At 42.3% G+C, this 22,941-nt stretch overlaps 1 protein-coding gene across 1 annotated transcript; it reads right to left on the bottom strand.

Moving 5' to 3' along the window:
* Nucleotides 1-948: 948 nt before the first annotated feature.
* On the bottom strand, nucleotides 949-22,779 carry mrps11 (mitochondrial ribosomal protein S11). Its single transcript, XM_080214158.1, has 6 exons — nucleotides 22,631-22,779; nucleotides 18,709-18,837; nucleotides 17,003-17,101; nucleotides 12,761-12,890; nucleotides 6,566-6,631; nucleotides 949-1,385 (listed from the first exon to the last, which is right to left on the bottom strand). Exons 1-6 carry the CDS (start codon nucleotides 22,702-22,704, stop codon nucleotides 1,278-1,280), a joined length of 606 nt encoding a protein of 201 aa, XP_080070284.1. The 5' UTR covers nucleotides 22,705-22,779; the 3' UTR covers nucleotides 949-1,277.
* Nucleotides 22,780-22,941: the final 162 nt, after the last annotated feature.

The raw sequence follows: 22,941 nt of genomic DNA, 5'->3' as shown, positions 1-22,941 counted from the left end.
ACAGGCCTGTAGTTCCCAGGCTTTTCCCTGCCTCCCTTTTTAAACAAAGGCACAACATTTTCCACACTCCAATCTTCAGACACCTTACCTGTGACTATCAATGATTCAAATACCTCAGCTAGGGGACCTGCAATTTCCTCCCTAGCCTCCCACAATGTCCTCATCAGGTCCTGCAGATTTATCTATCTTGATGCACTTCAAGACTTCCAGCACCTCCTTCTCTGTAATATGTACACTCCTCAACACATCAATATTTAATTCCCCAAGCTTCCTAATATCCATGCTTTTCTCAACAGTAAAAACGGATGAGAAATATTCATTTAGGATCTCACCCATCTCTTGTGGATCTGCTCATAGATTATCTTTTGATCCTTAAGAGGCTCTACTCTCTCCCTTGTTGCTGTTTTGCCCTTTATGTATTTGTAGAAGCTCTTTGGATTCTCCTTTGCCTCATCTGCCAAAACAATTTCGTGTCCCTTTTTTGCACTCCTGATTTTTCTCTTAACTCTACTCCTACACCCCCTATACTCTTCAAGAGATTCACTTGATCCCAGTTGCCTCTGCACGTCATGTGCCTCTTTCTTCTTCTTGACCAGGGCCTCAATACCCCAAATCATCCAGGGTTTCCGACTTCTGCCACCCTTGCCTTTCACTCTAAGAGGAATGTTCGGTGTGTGGGAGGAAACCGGAGCACCCAGAGGAAACTCACGCAGACACAGGGAGAATGCGCAAACTCCACATAAACAGTGACCCAAGCTCAGTATTGAACCCAGATCCCTGGCACTGTGGAGCAGCAGTGCAAACCACTGTGCCACTGTGCTACCCCAAATCATAGAATCCTCACTGCAGATTTTTCTATTTGCTGTGAAGTACTTACTGGTCAGAAAAGAGAGCGGGAAAATATAAAATGTACAAGTGGTAAAAGTATAAAAATATAAAATGTCAAAGTTGTATTTCTCCAATTTTCAGTTTATTTTATCAAGATTCTCGAGATTCATTCTGTACTCCTTAAAGTGAGTGGTCAGTGCTGTGAAACTAAATACTTTCCTCTTCAGGGTTGTCAGTACAAACACAGAATTGGAACTCATCTCCTCAGCATTTACAGGGCACAGTCAGTTTTTATTGCTGTATTTGCCCTTTGGTAACAGTTAATTTTAACTGTGACGATCAGTTAAATTGAATTCATAACAAACGTAGCTTGGTCTCGGTGTGTGATGTTTTGGAACACGTGGTTACTTCTGTTTGGTGTCTCTTCATCAAGTATGTATCACAAAGCTTCACATTCTGCGGGCTTTCCGCGGTCGGCAGCCATTGTGAGGGATAGGAGTGTTGTCTGTGATTGAAACCACCTGGAGGCCACCCATGCTTAATCCTTTTATGGCAGACTGCAAGGGAAAAGAAGTGGAATGAAACCAGGAAAAGTAACACTGAAGGTGCCAAACCCATATCCTCAAACTTTATGACATATTTTATCAAAACGATTAAAGCTTTCTGATAATTCAGTGAGTGTATCAATAGCTCTGTCTAGAACGTAGAAAGTTACAATCCAAGATCTCACCTGAGATGACAGTAAGAACACTGAATGGATATAATGAAAGATGAAGGCTGAGGGAAGACCTAATAGAGGTGTAAAAAAATTATGAGAAGCATAGACAGGGTGGAAAGTCAGAGGTTTTTTCCCAGGGTGGAAGTGTCAATTACAAGGGGGCACAGGTTCAAGGTAGGTTTAAGGGAGATGTGCAAGGGAAGTTTTTCATGCAGAGTGGTGAGTGCCTGGAATGTGCTGCCAGAAGAAAAGGTGGAAACAGGCACATTAGCAACATTTATCTGGATGGATACATGAATAAGGAAGGAATAGAAAGATATGGATCGAGTAACGGCAGAGTTTTTTTTAGTTTAATTGGGGAATTATGATTGGCTTAGAGGGCCGAAGGCCCCATTCCTGTGCTGTAGTTTGTTCTTTGATAAATGTTCTCTTGGTCCTAGGGAGCAAAAGAATGACAACCAGGGTTCCTGCTCCTGAACACTATCCAGTGATCTCTGCTAGAAAGTGCTTGTGAAATGGGAGGACATGATCGGCGGTGGCGCTCACCAGAATTGTATAGCCTGTTGACACTCGATGCTTGGGTTTAGTGTGTGACAAATTATATGCGGCAGTGATGGTCAATTAGAAGTCATGGAACTGAACTTTAGTTGAGAGTTAGTGCCTTCAGGACAGGAGAGGAAACAAGGGAGGGAGGAATAAACAAATGGACTCAGTGCAACGCTAATCGTACAAAACCATGACAGTAGTATCAATCAGATAAGATTAAATCAGGTGTAGAGTAACGTCAATTAGAAAAGCAACAATCAGACAAGAGTTAATACCTAGTGGCACAATATATATCACCAGAGTAATATCAGGCAAGATATCCAACAAATTAATTAGGAAAGGATCAGTGAATAAGTACAAAACTATCTCAAAGACTATAAAGAGCAAATTACTTACAGGGGAAAGATAATATTTCAAGGTAAGAATTTATCCAGTGACTGAACAGGCCACTGGTCCCATCTAGGCCACTGATGCCATGGTCCAGCAGTTACATTTACCCTTGACATGTGGTTTCCTCCTCACCACTCAGCTCTGGTCCCTGAAACCATTGTTGGGTCCAGCACTGCACATCTAATTATAGTTTCAACCTTGCATTATGATCCGGGTGTAAAACTCAATCCATAGAGGCAATAGATGACACAAAGATTGGACAGGTGGTTAACAATGAGGCAGAGTGCCTTGGGCTACAAGATATATACAGAATAGTCAAATGTGCACATAAGTAGCAGATGGAATTTAACCCTGAAAAGTGTGCAGTGAACCACTTTGGAAGGAATAATTTGACAAGAAAGTACTCCATGAATGGTAGGACACTAGGATGTTCTCGTGGAACAAAGGGATATTGGTGTGTTTGTCCACAGATCTCTAAAAACGGAATGGCATGTTAGTAGGGTGGTGAAAAAAGCATATCAGACACTTGCCTTTATCAGTCGAGACACAGATTACAAAAGCAAGGAAGTCAGGTTGGAATTGTGTAGAACATTTGTGAGAACACAGCTAGAGTACTGTATGCAGTTCTGGACACCATATTATTGGAAGGATGTGATTGCATTGGAGGGGATGCAGAGGAGATTCACCAGGATGCTTCCTGGGGTGGAACATTTAAGTTATGAAGCGAGTTTGCATAGGTTTGGGTTGTTTTTGTTGGAGAAGACTGAGGGGGGACCAGATCGGGGTGTACACGATTATGAGAGAACGGATAGGGTGAATAAAGAGTAGCTGTTCCCCTTAGTTGAAGGATCATTCACGAAGGGATACAGGTTCAAGTGAAAGGCAGAAGGTAATGGGAGGATTTAAGGAAAAACTTTTTTTATCCAGAGGGTAGTGACAGTCTGGAATGCACTGCCTGGGAGGGTGGTAGGGGCAGGTTGTCTTATATCCTTTAAAAAGTATGTGGATGAGCACTTGGCACGTCATAACATTCAGGCTACAGGCCAAGTAGTGGCAGATGGGATTAGATGGGAGTTCAGGTGTTTCTAATGTGTCAATGTGGACTCGATGGGCCGAAGGGCCTCTTCTGAGCTGTATGATTTTATGAGAACAAGTGAGAAACCCACTGGGATGCGTGGGGTCCTTAATTATGCTGGCTGCTTTGCCAAAGCAGCGGGAAGTGTAGACAGAGCCAATGGATGGGATGTTGGTTTGCGTGATGGGACTGGGCTACATTCAGGACCTTTTGTAGTTCCTTGTGGTCTTGGGCAGAGCAGGAGCCCATACCAACCTGTGATACAACCAGAAAGAATGCTTTCTATGGTGCATCTGTAAAAGTTGGTGTGATTCATAGCAGACATGCCGATTTCCTCAGCCTCCATCATCTGCCATGGCAGGATTCAAACTTGGGTTCCCTAAAGGACTTTAGTGAACCAGAAGGACCTCTTCTGTGCTGTATGATTTTATGAGGACAAGCAGGAAGACCACAGCCTGAACTGTCTGTATCATACAATGGTCAGTTATATGGTAAGAAAGACTAAGGGCTGGGTCAGGGCCTAATACCAAATTGTAGATGACATAGAAGAATGCTAGAACATTTGAAGTAATTTTACTTGTACTGATTTATTTTAGGTGCAGGAGTTAATATTCATGCAGCGGAGAGGTGGTTGGGTGGTGGTGGTGGTGGGGGGGGGGGGGGGGGGGGGGGTGCGTAAGGCGATGGCCTAGTGGTATTATTGCTGGACTATTAATCCAGAAACTCAGCTAATATTCTGGGGACCCAAGTTCAAATTCCACTAGCAGATGGCGGCATTTGAATTCAATGAAAGAATGTCTGAAATTAAGAATCTACTGGTGACCATTAAACTACTGTCAGAAAAACCCATCTGGTTCACTAATGTCCATTGGGGAAGGAAATCTGCCCTCCTTATGTGTGACTCCAGAGCCACAGCAACTGGGTTGACTCTCAACTGTGCCCTAAGGGCAACTAATGCTGGCCAGCCAGTGATGCCCGTGTCCCACGAATTAATAAAAGAAAATTGCTTCAAATCCTCTCCCAGCCTTTTGCTCTTTTAGACCACAGATAAAAACGCAGAGAAAAAAGCTTAATAATTCATCTCCTCAATTTTGCCATCAGTCATATTCTTAAGAGTTTTCATACCAACACAGCCCAGAGGGAATTAGATAAACACTTACAGAAAAATCTTAGAAGGTGATTGTGATTATAAAGTACGATGCCTCTAAAGTGAAACAAGCATTGGTAGAGGTACAATGGGCTAAATAGTCCCCTCCTATACTGAAAATTCTGTAACGCACATTGTGCAAACTTCAGCAATTATCTCACGCAGTTATACAAGCCAGAGAAAATCAAGCGTTTGAATGATTAAAGCCAGAAAGGGAGATTAAAACTCAGCATGGAGAGTAACAGCAGTGAGATCATACAGTGAACAGACTAATGCCATCAGTAGATGCAGCATCATATCTGGTTTTCCAAATAAATATCCCTCGAGGTTAATTTCTCAAGAATTAATCTCTGGAAAGCATGGGGCATTATAATGCATAACTGTTTCTGTGCAAAGTTCTGAGAATCTCTCTAAGGGATGCAGAGATTTTAATAAACTTTTTAAGGCATGAAGGAGCCGAGGGAATAGGTTTGTTGAGCCAACTACATTTGCTTGCATCATGCCTTCCCAACTTGTCATATAATTTAACATATTATAGTAACCGCTCCTGATGACATGGAGGATACTAGTCAACTGCAGCTCTGATTCTATGGCCTCTTGAACCAATATGTGCATTTTACAATTTTCACAATTTTGTTCTGGTGAAATTGTAAAAGTGCTTGAATATAGTGTCAAGAGAAAGTGCATCCTCACAAGACACACAATTATGCTTGTTTCAGTAATGGTCTCATTTCATGAATACTAAATGTCGGAAGAACCAGTGCGGACCCATCTTTTCACAGAATCCCTACAGCGTAGAAGGAGGCCATTCGGCTCATCGAGCCTGCACTGACTCAGCAAATTACCCAGTCCCACACATCTTACCCAGCCTGTCCGCCCCAGCCCTCCCAATCCCCGTAATCCCTAATCCACCTTACCCAGACAACTTGGGACACTAAGGAAGACATTAAGGCCAAGGTTTCCACCAATGATCAGAAAATGCATGTATGAAACTTAGTCAAAAACTGCAACAAGCTTGATTGTAATACTGTTTGTGGTGAAAAGCAAGTGGAATAACCACCAAGATAAAGATCATTGGAGGACATTATTAAATTTTAAAGTTCGTTTATTAGTGTCACAAGTAGGCTTACATTAACACTGTGAAAATCCCCCAGGTGCTATATTCTGGTACTTGTTCAGGTTCACTGAGGGAGAATTTAGCATGGCCAATGCACCCTAACCAGCACGTCTTTCGAACTGTGCGAGGAAATCAGAGCACCCGGAGGAAACCCATGCGGATATGGGGAGAATGTGCAGACTCCACAGAGTTCCAAGCTAGGAATCAAATTTGGGTCCCTGGCGCTGTGAAGCAACAATGCCACCATGTTCCTTCCTATCTGGTCAGAAATATAAGCATTCAGGAAAAGAAAGGAGAAAACAAGAGGATCATAGTGACATTTTAAGTGATATTATAGAAGATTTTCAGTGCCATGCATAACTTAATATGATAAGTACTAAGATCAGTTCCTCAACTCTACTACTCTGAGATAAGTTTTGTTTCAAAGTCTGAGTAACTTGAGATTTTTCAAGGTAGTTCAAGCTTCTAAATATCTTGGTTGTTGCCCAGCTAGAAACAGACTTGCGGAATTCGTGTTGTATATTGCTATTGTCTATTGGTGCAGACTGCAATGAGCATACCAGGACTAAATATTATTGAAATATGTAGCGACAGCTTGCAGAACAAATAAATGCGAATATGTTATAGTGAAATGCATTCCTTCACACTGCAGCTGTGGCACCAGACATGCAAGGTGGATAGCAATGAAGCGGTGCAAAGGGAACAGCGAAACCCATTTTAGTTGTTTTGCCTTCTGTAACTCACCAGCCTGCCAGGTCCCAGACCCTTCACCACCACACGCACAAAGGATATTCCCTTATCAGTCGCTTTCTGCCAACAAATCAAAAAAAAAGCAACATTTATTTCAAATTCTCTTTTCTAAAAATAATAATAATGCCCCAAGTCTGAGCCCACTGCTTTGCTGCGTTGCTGGAATCATCTTATTCAACTCTGCTGATACAACTCCTAATGCGTTAGCAGCAGCTTGCGAAATGATCTCCCCCTGATTTTCTCTCTAACACTAACCAATCTGTTACTGTCTGCTTAGCTCAGTTGGGAGCACAAGGCCCCATCTGGTGGTTAAAAATCCCATGGTACTGTTAGAGCAAGAAAACCACAGCATTCACTTGGTTTTTAAGTGGGTTGACCTCACTGTGGTTTCTGGCATCAGCTTGATTACAAAATTAAGGGCAGGATTTGGGTGTTATCAACACTTAGATAGGGAGATCGCCATTCAGATGGAGACAGGATGCCAACATATAAAATAATGAGGGGCACAGATCAGCTAGATAGTCAATATCTTTTCCCAGAGGTAGGGGAGTCTAAAATTAGAGGGCATAGGTTTAAGGTGAAAGATACAAAAGTGTCCAGACAGGCAATTCTTTCACGCAGAGGGTGGTGAGTGTCTGGAACAAGCTGCTAGAGGTAGTAGTAGAGGCAGGTACAATTTTGTCTTTTAAAAAGCATTTAGCCAGTTACATGGGTAAGATGGATATAGAGGGATATGGGTCAAATGCAGGGAATTGGGATTATCTTAGGGGTTTTTAAAAAAGGCGGCGTGGACAAGTTGGGCCAAAGGGCCTGTTTCCATGCTGTAAACCTCTGTGACTCTGTGCCAGGATTTAAAAGGCCTGCAGCAGTGTTTAGGGAACAACACACTCAGAAACGGGTCAGGAGGGGGATATGAAATTTTACTTCTCAAAGAGTTTCTGAGAGATCTGAGTAGGGCACAACACTCTTATGATTCATAGATTAAGTAGCAGAACTACTTTAATATGGGCCAGTGGATTCACCGTCACGCTTAGCAGTTAACAAATGAACAAGTTTCAAAATACATTTTTAAAAATTAATTTACAGACTATGGGTGTCGCTGACTAGGCCAGCATTTATTGCCCATCCTTAGTTGCCCTTCAGAAGGTGGTGATGAGCTGCCTTCTTGAACTGTTGCAGTCCCTGAGGTGTAGGTACACCCACAGTGCCGCCTAACAGATTCCATTACACTCCTGACTTGTGCCTTATTAATGGTGGACAGGCTCTGGGGAGTCAGGGGGTATTTAATTAGTGGTGCATAGTCAATAGCCTCGTCAATAGTGGATGGAGTTCTTTAAGCCCATCTTCAAATTTAGTCAGTGATATTTCTTGACATTGTGAGTCATTGTTTGAATTGCAATTCAGCTGCAGCCTGGCTGGTTTTTGCTGACCCCGCTGATGCTTTGGCTGACTTGGAAATGGTTTAAAAGGGCTCCTTTTGCCACGAGAGATCATAGCCTGCAGGAACACCAGTGGATACTACAATGAGGTTTTTGCTGGATGTTTTCTCCTGCTGATCCTTCTGCCACAGTTGTCACTCCTTGGTGGGTTTAACTATGTGTGGGGTGGCACACGGAAGGCATCTCACTTAAGGAGGGCATGCTGGGATGGAGCAGACCTTCTCCAATAGCTTGCTTGTTGCAATTACGCTCCTGATGTTGGCGGGGGAGGGGGGGGCACAGCTCGATGGCACATTGCTCAGGGCTGAGCAGGAACAGGTGAGTTGGTTCAAGTGATGAACTGCATTTTTGAGTTGAGGTGCACATCGATAAGTTTGGTGCGGGCAGTTGGATGCAGTACTTCAAAAAGGCTAATCTATCTGTTTCATTTCAGCGATGTGCTCCAGTGGCAAAACTCTTGACTCTGCTGTGTTTCTTTTGTTGAGGTTCACTGTCATCATGGCCAGCTTACTTTGAACGTTCTCCCTTTTACTGAATATGATTGCACATTAGAAAATCAAGAAGTTGAACTTGCACGGAAAAGGAATTTATCCATTATTAAATGACTCAAGGAAGCATGACGCAGGAAATGTTACAATAAATAAATGTGCACGCAGTTATAAAAGCAGTATATACAGCAAATTAAATTACCAGGGAATCCCCCATAGGGCTGTTCACAGCAAATCAGAAAATGTGCTGTTATTGAATGACATGATGATTATACCAAAGTGTGTAACCCTTAAGGCTACAGAAACCCTGTTGAATGAATTTAAACATTCGTTGCTGATGAAGCTGGAGGTCAGAATCCAGGCTTGGTTTGTAATTAAGAGCCTGCAGACAACGTGGCTCCAACATATTGTGTTCCAAGTTTTTCCGCACATTCAAACGGCTGTCTTTTTTTTATACACCAAAACCAGTTCATGAGGGGGGCAGGTCGTGTGTGTTTCTTTCAGAAGGCAAGGGAGATTGAGTGAAGTGAATGGAATTTGGTTTGATTGTTCACTGGCCATCTTCAAAATAAATCTGTTTAATCATTCTCATCTGGCTTTATTGATCCACCTTCAAAAAGATGGGAAATGTACAAGGGCCTGGGCGACAGACGTGCAATCTAATTTTGTTCGGGAGGGAACAGCAGGGGTTGAGCGAGTGCTGGCGGAGGGCTGATGTGGGTCCCACTGCGATACCTAAGTTACACTGTAGTAAGATTAGATATTCAAAGAATCCTACAATGCAGAAGGAGGCCATTTGACTCATCAAGTCTGCACCACCCACAATCCAACCTAAGCCCCATCCCAATAAACCCATGCATTTACGCTAGCTAATCTCCCTGACACTAAGGGGCAATTTTGTATCATAGTCAATCCATCTAACCTGCACATCTTTGGAGTGTGGGAAGAAAATGGAGCACCCGGAGGAAACCCACGCAGGCAGGGGGAGAAGGTGCAAGCTCCACACAGACAGTGGCCCAAGCTGGGAGTCGAACACTGGTTCTTGGTGCCGTGAGGCAGAAGTGCTAACCATGTACCACCGTGTCACCCCATATTGAACACTATTGGGCATGGTCCTAAAATAAGGAGCATTGATTGCTTACACGAGTGAAGAGACTATTGTACTCAGGACAACACCAATCACAGACCCAAAATTTTTAACAGGTATAGCGAGATATGAATCAATATTTCACTTTGAACAGTTTAGCATGTACATTTTTTGTTCTGTTCAGTCACGTTTAGGGACCGATTAGCACAAGTTGACTAATGTGTGCTTCAGAATAACAGCAACAGTATGGCACTGATTCTCCTCCTGTCTGAGGTAGACTTGGGATCTGTCTCCTGCTCCTGACAGTGGAAGGTGATGGCAAATTGCCACTGACACGAACTGCCAAGATAACAGTTCAGTATGAAGCAACAGCAGACAACGAGACAAGGACCTGTCTTCAGCCAGCATACTCATGGAATGGAGTGGAATAATTCATGTTTCTATGATAATAGCACACCCTGCTGGAGCTATTCCTTAATGTGCAATATTAAGCCGTGTACTAGCATGCACGTGTGTTTGTATGTAACTTATTTTCCCAGGATCCCCATGTCAATTCGGAAGCACTACCATGGATGGATTCTCTTATCCATCTCCCACATGACAATGACTAACAGCTAAACGAGAAAATGATGTTAATATTACAGCACTGAAACTGAGATAACTTGCTAGTAAGTAAACATGCTTTGAAAATCTGTGCTTTACACCAACAGTCAGTCAGAAATTGAAATGAGTTTCATTGTTCATGGACAAGTTTAAGCATGAATGAAACAGATTACAGTGCTAAGAGGCAGACACTGCTTTGTAAGTATAATAAATGGAACATTCAATGACAACTAAAATGGAAATGGCTACATATAAATAAATAATGCATTTTTTTTTGTAACAAATATAAAATGAGTGAGTCTCACTGGAAAATGAGTTAATGAGGATAAACAGACGCCATTGCAGGGAAAGCACAAAATAAATAGCTAAGGACATGGCAGCAAGAAAAGGTCTTTCAGCTGATCCAGCTCACTGCCCTCCAGACAAGGCACTCCGAGCACATTTAAATAAAAACGCCAGCAAATGGAGTGCCAGACTTCATCGAAAAATATTCACCATGTTCCTACCAGAAGAAAATAGATCAGATTGCAGAAAGACTGGAACCAAATCTAATTGGATTTAAAACTAATTACATATAATTGTGGGCTCTTCTCATATTTCCATCTAATCAATGACATGGCTGAGAGAGCCTGTAATGAGATCTTGAAGATTCATATGTTTTTATTCCAAGATATTAAGTCACCATCGTAACAGATAACCAGCCACTCAAGTTAATCCCAGCCTTAATGCACTACTTACAGATAATTAAGATGACCTGTCCAATATCATTTCATTTGAGTTTAATTCTATGCCATCTGGCAACTTATCACTGTGGCTTCCCTGGTACTTTACAATCATGGTTCAGTTTAAGACTTTCCTGCTTGGTTGCTGCTACAAAGCTACTCAACAGCAAGTAGAATGCCTACAATTTGCTGTGGTTAGTTCAATGGAACAATTGTGCATAGCGAACTCACAGATGTGGTCTACCTCAATGAGAAAACCCACTATAGGATGCACTATCTGGCCATGAACTCAAATTTGAAGGGACGTGAACACTTAAAATAAAGTGGATATCTCTTAGGGGAAATATTATTTCAGTCTTAACGTAAGACGCATCGATTTTAAAAGCAGCAGCCTTTGCCAAGGTGAATTTGGTGTCAGATATTTTCATTGAATTCAAATTCTACCATCTGCTGCGGCAGGATTTGATCTCGGGTCCCCAGTTAGCAGATACCATCAATCATCACTGAGAGCCAACCTGTATCAATCAGGAAACTGTATGGAGACTATTTACGGTACACTGAATGGGGATAGGTATGGGAAGAGTGCCTGTTTCTGGTCAGGGAAAGGGTACTGATGAAGTTATATGCTCAACAAGGCAAGGCAAGGTTGTTAGCACTGAGCAATGGAGCTGGTATCACCACCAAATGCTCCCTGGTGAGGCAGAGAGTGGGTTAGATGCAGAGTATGAAGCTCCCTGTCCTACTGTGGTAAGTGGTTAGCACTGCTGCCTCACAGCGCTAGGGACCCAGGTTCGATTCCCAGTTTGGGTCACTGTCTGTGCAGAGCCTACATCCTTTCTGTGTCTGCGTGGGTTTTCTCCGAGTGCTCCGGTTTCCTCCCACAGCCTGAAATACTACTGTTTAGATTCATTGGCCATGCTAAATTCTCCCTCAGTGTACCTGAACAGGCGCTGGAGTATGGCGACTAGGGGATTTTCACAGTAACTTCAGTGGCACAGTGGCAGATTGGTTAGCATGCTGCCTCATAGCTCCAAGGATCTGGGTTCAATTTCCGTCTTGGGTTACTGTCTTTGTAAAGTTTTCACATTCTCCCTACGTCTATTTTGGTTTTCTCCAAGTGCCCTGGTTTCCTCTGATATGTAGATTAGGTTGATTGGCCATGATAAACTGCCCCTTAATGTCTCAGGATTAGCAGGGTGGATATGTGGAGTTAGAGGAATAGGGTCTGGCTGGGATTGTTGTCAGCGTAGACTCGATGGGCCAAATGGCCTCCTTCTGCACAATAAGGTCTCTATAGTTCTACTGCGGTGTTAATGTTAGCCTACTTGTGACACTAATAAATAAACTTAAACTTTCCTCTACTCTGCTCGATCAAGCATTCCCAAGACAAATCAATGCCATCTCTCCCATAGTAATGATGTTCCAATAACAAAATCATGGAACAACCCTTATTACACCAGCATGACATTTCCATTTCTCATACCACACATCTTTGCAGCTTCTCTTAAAATCATCAGCTGAATGTCAGGTTGGATGAGTTCAGTCCAGTGGGACTATGTCAGATATTAAATAGCTTGTGTCTATCCAAATCCATTTCATGTAGAACCCATACAGCCAGCAGAGACAAGACTATCAGGTCACATTGATTTGGTTGAATTCTTCAGTTGAAAGACCACTATTTTAAAATCACTTTGCACACAAGCCCCTAAAAGCAGTTTAATGAATCACAAAAATGGGGTTTAGTGCCACCAGAAAAAGGTAATGCAACCCTAACTCAGGTGTAGTGATGAAATACACAGCAAATCCGTGAACAGGTGTAAACATTCGAAAAGTAAAGAAAGTTGCTTTACCACTGCAGCTGAAATGCTGGCAGTCTGAGCTGCAATTGGGGTCCCCTTCTTGGCATTCTTAAACCCTTCGGTACCACATGAAGTTCGCACCATGCTTTGCCCCTCCTGGGTCGTAACCTGAATGTGTGTGCTTGGGAAAAAACAATAGCCTGTAAGCATTAGAATTAAAAAGAGTGGTGGGAAGAAATCATTGGAAATGTGTGAATCACCTTTCAGTTTGAAAACTAATTAAAACAAATATGCACTATGAAGTCAAGAATGTTAGTGCAAATATCATTTCATTTGGAACAGTCCCAAGCAAAACACAATAAGGTTAAATGCAAACTAATGATGCTCCACACTGCCCTGGCCCCAGTACGGCCCAATATGCCATATAGGTACAGAGCCTCAAATCCAACCATTGGAACACCAAGTGTGTTTTAAATGTGGCAGACATCAATCTTAATTGAGCAAAATTTTAAAACACTTACCTGCATAACAGGTGGTGCATTGGCGTACTTTTTTTTTTAAACTTTATTTATCAGTCACAAGTAGGCTTACATTAAGACTGCAATGAAGTTATTGTGAAAATCCCCTAGTTGCCACATTCCGGTGCCTGTTTGGATACACTGAGGGAGAATTTTAGCATGGCCAATGCATCTAATCAGCACATCTTTCAGACTGTGGAAGGAAACCAGAACACCCGGAGGAAACCCATGCAGACATAGCGAGAACGTGCAGACTCCACATACATACATAGCGACCCAAGCCAGGAATTGAACCCGAGACCCTGGGCTGTGAGGTAGTAGTGCTAACCACTGTGCCACCTTCTGTTTGCACAGAACATGTTCTGGTGTGTTAATGTATGTCGCTTCTTGTGTTTTTGTGGCTGAATTCACAGCTGCCAATAATGGAACTGAAAGAAGTCAGGACGCACTAGAATCAGAACAGTTGAGATTTTGGGAGGAATTGTAGAGTTTGAGGAAGTTACAGAGATAGGAAGGGATGAGGCAATGAAGGGATTTAAACACAAAAATGGGAGTTTTAAATTTGAAGTGTTGGGGCATTGGAGTCACTGATGGTTAGTAAAGATAGGAGTGAATGATGGGCTGAGTGGGATGGTGCCAGGTCAGATATGAGCAATAAGATTTTGAATGAGCTGAAGTTTATGAAGTGTGCCTAATTGAACAACAGCCAGAAGAGCATTGGAGTAATTGGATCTGGTGACGACTCTCATGACAGGAGGTTTCAATGGCAGTTAATAATATGAAGAAGGAAGTAGGCAGTATTTACGATGAAGATAGTATAGATACGGAAGCTCAGCTGGGATCAAACAGGGTGTTTGTTGTCTGAAAACAATGTGATTTGGTCTGAGACAGCAGTTGGGAAGCAATTTCAATTGGTAGAAAAGGCACAAAGTTTGGGTGGGGGTCTAAGATGATGACTGCAGTCTTCTCAATGCTTAGCCAGAAAAGACTGCAGCTTATCCAAGACTGGATAATGCTGAGGCAGTGAAAGGTTGAGATAAGAGGTGGCAGAAAAGACTTCAGTGTTGCCAGCATACACATGAAAGCTAATCCTACATTTGTGAATGATAGCATTAAGGCAGCATGTAGGCGAGAAAAAAGTGGGGCCAAACATAATTTTTTTGCGACTGCAGAGGTAATGATGCAGGAGTGGAAAGATAAAACCTGACCAGAGTTGTTCTGGATACAATCAGAAAGATAAGAATAGAACCAAGCAAAATCAAGCTGGACAGTGGAGTGGAGGTTTTCAAGGATGATGTGATCAACCGAAAGTTGTGGAGTGATCCAGGAAAATGGAAAAAGAGCAATGATCACAGTCACAAAGAATGTAATTTGTGACTTTGGTTCTCAGTACTTTGGTGCTTTGGCAGAAGTAAAAATCTGAGATTCCAACATGGGGACCTGGGAAAGATGCGCACAAATTCAGGACGTGACCGCACATTCAAGAGGTTTGGAGAACAAAATGAGATTGAAGATGGGACAGCAAATTGCCAAAAGGACACAAGGTTCAAAGATGGCTTTGTAAGCCAGAGACTGATGAAAATGGTTTTAAATGGGAGTGAAAACAGTATGAAAGGAGAAACCATTCACAGTCAGACAGAATGAGGGCCACTACAAAAAGGCAGATAGCCAGCAGTTTAAAGGGAGTGGGTGGCCTTTGATATAGTGCCACAAGAATTATATGTTCACCTAAGAGTAGTCAGGATCTTAGTTTAACATCTCATCTGAGAGATGGCACCACTGGCAGTGCAATATTCCCTCCATATGCACTGGAGTGCCAGCCTTGGTCTTTGTGCTGAAGTCCTGGAGTGGGACTTGAACTGACAGCCATATGACTCAGAGATTAGGGTGCTACCCACCGAGCCATAGGAGGGAAACTAGAGAGAAATGTGGGTTCTGGGTGAGGGCAGATCATATCCTGGAAGAAGATTTGGCTTCCTGAGCAAGGGAAAAAATGAAGTAGAAAAACTATTAACTTTTAAGGTCATAAAATAATAATTGCCAAACCTAAACACAGTGTTGCTTTGGTTAGGACGGAGTTATCAATATTTTCAAAAAACTGACTTACGATATTCTGAATGCATTAATTTAATTTTAAAAATTTAATACATTTTTCAAGACCTCAGGTATTGCTGTTGCTTTATACGTTTATAGATGGAATTCTGTAATGCAATGCTTTCTGCATCAACCACTTTGAATGAGTTATTGACGTAATTGGAATGTTCACTCCCGAGAGGCACTATTGACACTGAAGCATCACCAACTTTAAGGTTGCAACAAAGTATTCTGATTTTTTTACTACCATATCTTTACTACCATCTCTACTGAAGGCACTGACTAGTGCCATTTTTAGTGGTCATTTTTATTTTACATGGACACTGAACATCCCAAAGCCATTATGTGATGATAGTAGTGCAATTGATATAGATGTATGCGTTTCAGGAGAATGTTTAAAAATTCAGCTTTATTCTACAGGTAATCGGTGTGTGTGTAAAGAATGAAATTCAGATGCTGGAATAACAGGATAATTACTCATTTTAGCCTTGAAGTGGTTATGTTAAGCAGTGTAAATGGACTTTTGTCCACTTAAGTTCCCTTGGGATTTCTGATTAGAGTGACTGACAGGGTCATGCGATGATGTGGTTTATGTGCAGTCCTGTGGGAGAGGGAGAAAACAGCCTTTGCACAAAGCGGTTTTGTCTGCAGCTGAAGCCTGGTTGAAATTAGAAAGATTTGTCAGGATTCTGGGACTCATTTCTTTCTCTGAAAGCTTCAAAACTGTCTATACTCATTATGGCAAGTATATGTATGGTTCCTAACTATATTTAAAGTGGATTTGGGTCTGTAAGAGGAATGTTGCTCATTTGGAACAGACACAGTGATAAGTCAGATATAAAAGTTGTTAGAAATTAGAGTTGTTTCCTTTTCATTTTAAATATTGTTCAACTGTTAATAGTTAGGTTGCTTCATTTGTTAGAACTGTAATTAAACTGTGTTATTAAATAAAGCTTGTTTCTCTACAAAAGAACCCTATTTTGTCAGTTCTTGGAAGGAAGAATCCTTTCCTCACATTTATGCCAAAATAGAAAAAATTGTTGGGGTCTAATGTGGCTTCACAATATATCTTGTCAATCACGACCAAGCCCAATCTGATCCTCAATAGAGATCCAGAGATGTATTTTAGCTTATAAGGTTATCTTATGAGGAAAACATGAGCAAGTTCGGCCCATAGCCACTAGAGCTTAGAACAGGTGGCTGCTGAGAAGATGCTCCTCTTTGTGTGGGCTATCTAAAACTAATGAACATGATTTTAAAATTGTAGGCTTCCCATTTAAGTCGGAGATAAGCAGAAATTTCTTCTTTCATGGCAATTCTCTGTCCCTGAAAGAAGTTGGGAGGCTGGGTCACTGAATATACTCAAAACTGAGTTAGATTTATTTCTGGCCAACAAGGAAGTCAAGGGTTATGGGGGACAGTCAGAAAAGTGGAGTTGAGGCATAATCAGATTAGCTATGATCTTGCTGAATGGCACAGCAGATTAGAGGGGCCGAATGACCTACTCATGCTCCGAGTTCTTGTATTTTCTGGCAGGAGTCAATGAATCAGCAGTCAGCTAATTTGGAGAAGAGACTCCAATTCTAGGTAACAATCAAGTTATTCTAATTCCTCACTGCTTTTTGGCTCAGATTAGCAAATACTTTATTTGTCACTATACATCATTGCACCAATTACTTACTTATTATACGTTGCCTTGATATGCACTATGTGTAGTTCTTCATACTTTTTGCCTCCCCAGCGCAAATGACTCTCTTGTCCTGGCATTGGAGGTAGGATACTGTGAGCAACACACAAATAATAATTGCATAGTATGGATAATAATCAAATCTGTATTAAAGATCCTGTTTGGGAATGCCATCACTTTTATCAAAACCTCATTCTATTGGAATGCAATGTTGCGTCCTCTGATTGAATATTCTGCTCTACTTACAATGGCAACAGATTCATTAAGGATCAGCATCTTTCCTGGTCCTTCATGTGAAACTCAGTTGGCCTGAAAAACTGCAACGTTCAGTACCAACTTAATGATGCTGCAGCTTTACCTGTTCAATTGCGATTATTTGAATCTTGTTATGTTTACAATAGCTGACATGCTGTGAAGAATTTGTAAGCATAACATGAACAAAAGTTCTATAAAGCCAGGCAAGAAAGTGAGCGAGTCACACAATACCAATTTGAGCTAAATTCTTTTAAGTCCCACCAGCACATACTAGTTCTGCTCTATGCTTACAAGACGCAACAGCAATTTCTGTTCTCTGTTCTTCCTAAACATCCTCATCTTAAGGAATTAATTCTTGCTGGAGTATGGTTTCACAGGTAGCCCTCTGATTCTTTATGTAACTGGTCCATACTAGCAGCTTGGCTAAATGACAGCACACTCACTTAAATGGTAAGTAAATGGAGTTATTGATACAGATCAACCATGATCAAACTAAATGGCAGAGCATACTCAAGCGGCTGAATGGCTACTCCAAATCCTAGCAACTTCACCTCTGAATCAGAACCTAACCACATAATGTAAGATGTATTAGGAGAAGCTGCATTATCAGAGGTACTGACATTTGGACGAAATGTCAAATCTGGCTGAACTGCCTGTTCAGACAAATATTAAAGATTCCATTGCAGATTTCGACCGATGGGCAGGGAGTTTTCTCCGGTCCATGGAAAACATTTCTCCCTCAACGAATGCCTCTAAAATAGATCAACTGCTCACCATCCCATTGCATTTGGAAGATCTTGCTGTGTCCAGATTGCTTGCCGCGATTGCCCACACTACAGTGATGACAGTTCAAAAGTAATGCAGTAGTTATAATGCAACTTGGGACACTCTGAGCGCAGAATATAAAGACCTTTTAGAAAGTGAATATCAGCAAGCCATTTCAACAAAGGAGAAATCAGAATAGAGTCCAATCCTATTCCCACTCAACGTCCACATTTAAAAAAAGGATTGGGATAGAGTGAGCCTAGCTAATTTTTCCATTCTCTGGCTTGGAAATCAACTGCAGCGCTACCTACCATAGATCTTGATTTTACAGCATTGAATGGAGGGTATCTGAAAAAGCTCTATATATTCCAGTCAGGAAACATATTAGTGCTTCATGAACAGTACAAAGCCAATTGGGCATTTTAAAAAAAGTTGTGCGAGCCAATCCAATTTCCAACACACAAAGCGGATCTGGCTCCATATCAAAAGCCAGATCATTTTGCTTGTGGCCTTTATTAAAGGCCCTGTCTCAGAAAACAGAATTTTTTTTACGCTTAGTTTTCAAACATCAAAATTTCTGTGTGGCCACTGTGAAATCTATCAGATTCAAAATTAGACATCTGGTTTTCCCCATCAAATATCGAGTTTAAAACAGTGCAGCAGATGAAAAGATGGAATACCTGAAATCTGCTGAAGGCCTGGTGTCTGTTACCTCTGTGGAGATGCTCTCCTTTTTTGCTGGCTCTTGTAGCTTCTGTAAACCTGTGTGTACCAGACGGCACTGGCTCTCTGCTGAACCAACATGGGAACTGGGAGAAGAAAACATAGGCAAGTTAGCATGAATACAAATAAAACTTCACACAGTAAAGACTTAAGCAAAGAAAGTGCACTGAATTTACTTTAATTGCTAAATTATTCAGAAATCATGCCATTGGCCTTTCTGGGTGAAGATTTACCATGTCTCTATGCCCCTACAATACCAAAATCCCAGTTTCAATCCTGCTACTTTGGTTAAGGACATGTAAGTCAAACACTGCTTCTTTATATCAATATCGAAAACTGCTTATCAAAGGTGCTGCCTTTTAGGTGAGACCCCGGATAAGACTGGTTTCTTCAACACCGATATCTGCAAGTTCCTCCCCAGTCCACCCTAACTTGGAACAATATCACCATCCCTTTACTGTCACTGGGCCAAATCCCTGGGACTTCCTTCCTAACACTGGCCGCTAAGAGTGTACCTATAACACTTGACTGCAGTGGTTCAAGAAGATGGCTTACCACCACCTTCTCAAGGTCAGTTAGAAATGTAGGCATTCCATTGCTCAATTAGCAGGGGAACAAGGAGGATCTCCATGTTTTGGATCCCCATGTTTTGGTCAATGTTTCTTTTCAAACACCATCAAAACCAGATTAGTTGGCCATTCAACAAATATTTGTATTAAACTCACATTGTTTGGATTAAGATTAAGGAGACATAGGCACACAGAGAGATCTGGGAATACAGGTCCACAGATCCTTAAAAGTGGCAGCACAAGTGGAAAAGGTGGTGAAGAAATCATATGGCATGCTTGCCTTCATCGGACTGGGCATCAAATATAAAAGTTGGCAAATTATGTTACAGTTGTATAAAACATTGGTAAGGCCACATTTGGAATACTGTGTCTAATTCTGGTAACCACACTAACAGAAGGATGTGGAGCCTTTGGAGAGAGTACAGAAAAGATTTACTAGGATGTTGCCTGGTATGAAGAGTATTAGCTATGAGGAGAAATTGAATAAACTGGGATTTTCTCCGCAGAAAGACGCAGACCAAGGGGCAACCTCATAGAAGTTTATAAAATTATGAGATGTCTAGATAGGGTGAACAGTTGGGAGCTTTTTCCCAGGCCAGAGATGACAATTACAAGGGGGCACAAGTTCAAGATAAGGGGGGAAAGGTTTAATGGAGATGTGTGAGGGGAATACACTGCCAAGTGAGGTGGTTGAGGCAGTTCTGTTAACCACATTTAAGACTTATCGTGATAGATATATGCAGAAACGGGGAACAGAGGAATATAAGCAGTTGGTCTACATTGGTGAACATGATTGGCACAGGCCTGGAGGGCCGAAGGGCCCGTTTCAGTGCTGTACTGTTCTTTGTGATGTTATCAAAGAGAGGAAGATTAGAGGGGATGGCCAAAAGATTGATCAAAGGTGGATTTTAACAAGTTTAAGAGAGGCTTGAGCTTCAGAAACTGAGTTCTAAATGTTAGAATTGAGGTGGCTGAAGGTACTGCAACAAGCAATGAGGCAAGTAAAAGAGTGATGCCTGGAAACGTTTTCGAAGGGATGGAGAGGGAGAAGATTGCAGAAAAAGAATAAGGCAATTATTTGGAAGTATTTGTCGATAAAAACAATGCTGAGGGAGAAAGAACCAAGTCAGTCAGGACTAAGGAGTCTGGAGAATGCAGGACAGCACATTTACATATTTGGACGAATCTCAATTTATAATAGATAAGGAAATGACTTGGACTTAGGTGGTACCTTTCCTGACCACAGGATATCCCAAAATTTCTTCTAAAAAATTGAGTATATTTTTGATATCATCGCTGTTGTAAGGTCGGAAACACAGCAGTCTATTTGCATAGTAAGATTCTACAATCAACTTAATGCCAGTTGGTCCATTCAAAAGTCTGGTGGCAGCAGGGAAGAAGCTGTCCTTTGAGTCGATTTGAATGTGACCTTAGACTACTTGTATCTTTTCACGACGGATGAAGATGGAAGAGAAAATGTCTGGGGTGTGTGGGGTCCTTAATTATGCTGGTTACTTTGCCAAGGCAGCGGGACGTGTAGACAGAGTCAGTGTGTGGAAACTGGTTTGCGTGATGGATTTGGGCTACATTCACAACCTTTTGTAATTTCTTGTGGTCTTGGACAGAGCACGAGCCATACCATGCTGTGATACAACCAGAAAGAATGCTTTCTACAGTACAAGGCTACCTTGCTAAATGTATTTAAGTCACAGGTAGATAGGTTTTTCACAGACAAGGGAATTAAGGGTTATGGGGAGAAAGTGGAAAAGTGGAACTGATCCACTTCAGATCAGCCATGATCTTACTGAATGGCGGAGCAGGCTCGAAGGGCTAGATGGCCTACTCCTGCTCCTTATTCTTATGTTCTTATCTGTAAACATTGGTGAGAGTTGTAGTTGACATGCCAATTTTCCTTAGTCTTCTGAGAAAGTAGAGGAATTGGCAGGCTTTCTTAACTATAGTGTTGGCAAGAGAGGACCAGGATAGGTTGTTGGTGATCTGGACACCTAAAAACTCGAAGCTCTCGACACTTTCTACTTCATTCCCATTGGTATAGATGGGGATGTTCTCCTCTACGCTTCCTAAAGCTTTCTAGGGCATTTACCTTAGCCAGTCCCCCTGACACTAAGGGGCAATTTAGCATGGCCAATCAACCTAACCTGCACATTTTTGGACTGTGGGAGGAAACCAGAGCCCCCGGAGGAAACTTAAGAAAACACGAGGAAAAAGTGCAAACTCCACACAGATAATGACCTGAGCGGGGAATCAAACCCAGGTCCCTGACGCTATGAGACAGCAGTGTTAACCACTGTACACCATCGTCAACATGTGGAGAAGACAGAGAGGAGTTGCTCATTCCAAGAGCCAGTACGGACACAATGGGCTGAATGATCTCATCTGCACAAGGGAATTCTGTGATTCTGACTTTCGAGATGACAATGGGCAGGGGAGCTGCTGCCATGTCCCTCAGGTTGTGGAGATGCCGGTGTTGAACTCAGGTAAACACAGTAAGAAGTCTCACAGCACCAGGTTAAAGTCCAACAGGTTTATTTGGTAGCAAACGCCACTAGCATTTGGGGCTCTGCCCCATCGTCAGGTGAGTGGGGCACACTCGCCTGACGAAGGGGCAGCCAGCACTCCGAAAGCGAGTGGTGTTTGCTACCAAATAAACCTAGAAGCATTGAAAATTACAGCTCAGAAACAAGCCTTTTCGCGCTTCTTGTCCGTGCCGAACCATTTTTTGCCTCGTCCCACTGACCTGCACTTGGACCATATCCCTCCACACCCCCTCTCATCTGTGAACCTGTCCAAGTTTTTCTTAAATATTAAAAAGTGACCCCGCATTTATTTGGCAGCTCATTCCACACTCCCACCACTCTGCGTGAAGGATCCTCAGCACCAAATTCCCCAAATTTCCTTTAAACTTTTCTCCTTTCACCCTTAACCCATGCCCTCTAGTTTTTTTTCCCTCTAGCCTCAGTGGAAAAAGCCTGCTTGCATTCACTCTATCTATACCCATCAAAATCTTATACACCTCTATCAAATCTCCCCTCATTCTTCTACGCTCCAGGGAATAAAGACCTAACCTATTCAATCTCTCTCTGTAACTTGTTGGACTTCAAGTTGGTGTTGTGAGACTTCTTACTGAGATGTCCCTCAGGTGCCATTGACTGTGGAACTCAATGAGCCGCCACACCATGGGGGGGGGGGGGGGGGGAAAGAGGAATGGTCTCCATGGAAACGCGGCCTAGCAATGGGCCGGCCACCCTGTCTACCCTCAGAGAGAGAGAGAGATGCGCATTTTACTCACCAGCCGGCTGAGGCCTGAAGCAGCCTCCGGCCCAGCCGCCACAACACAGTGCGTACCCCCAGCATTGTCAACATGAAGTGTGCGGCCTCAGGGGCGGCCGGGCTCCCAGGTTCAATGTCTTCGGTGAGGGCCCAGAACTACTACTCCTACCAACGCCAGGGAGGGGTAACTTCAGCCACACCAGGACATATATCTATTCCTAAGATCTAAACTCCAACGGAAATTGATGGAGAAATGTGACTATAAATATATTCTCTTATTTTACACCGATTTGGAATTATTAAGTACACGATAATCTTGAAGTATTTGAT

This window comes from Carcharhinus amblyrhynchos, chromosome 28 (assembly GCF_965287045.1).
Source record: "Carcharhinus amblyrhynchos chromosome 28, sCarAmb.v2.hapA, whole genome shotgun sequence".
Taxonomy (NCBI): Eukaryota; Metazoa; Chordata; class Chondrichthyes; order Carcharhiniformes; family Carcharhinidae; genus Carcharhinus; species Carcharhinus amblyrhynchos.
This window is presented reverse-complemented; position numbering and strand designations above follow the sequence as displayed.

Coding starts and splice junctions, on each gene's coding strand:
- mrps11 (XM_080214158.1), bottom strand. CDS start 22,704: ATGTTGACAATGCTGGGGGTACGCACTGTGTTGTGGCGGCTGGGCCGG. Junction 17,102..18,708: donor AGGCCTTCAGCAGATTTCAG/GTATTCCATCTT, acceptor TGTTGCTCACAG/TATCCTACCTCCAATGCCAG. Junction 12,891..17,002: donor ATCAAGGCAACGTATAATAA/GTAAGTAATTGG, acceptor TTTTTTCCCAAG/CACACACATTCAGGTTACGA.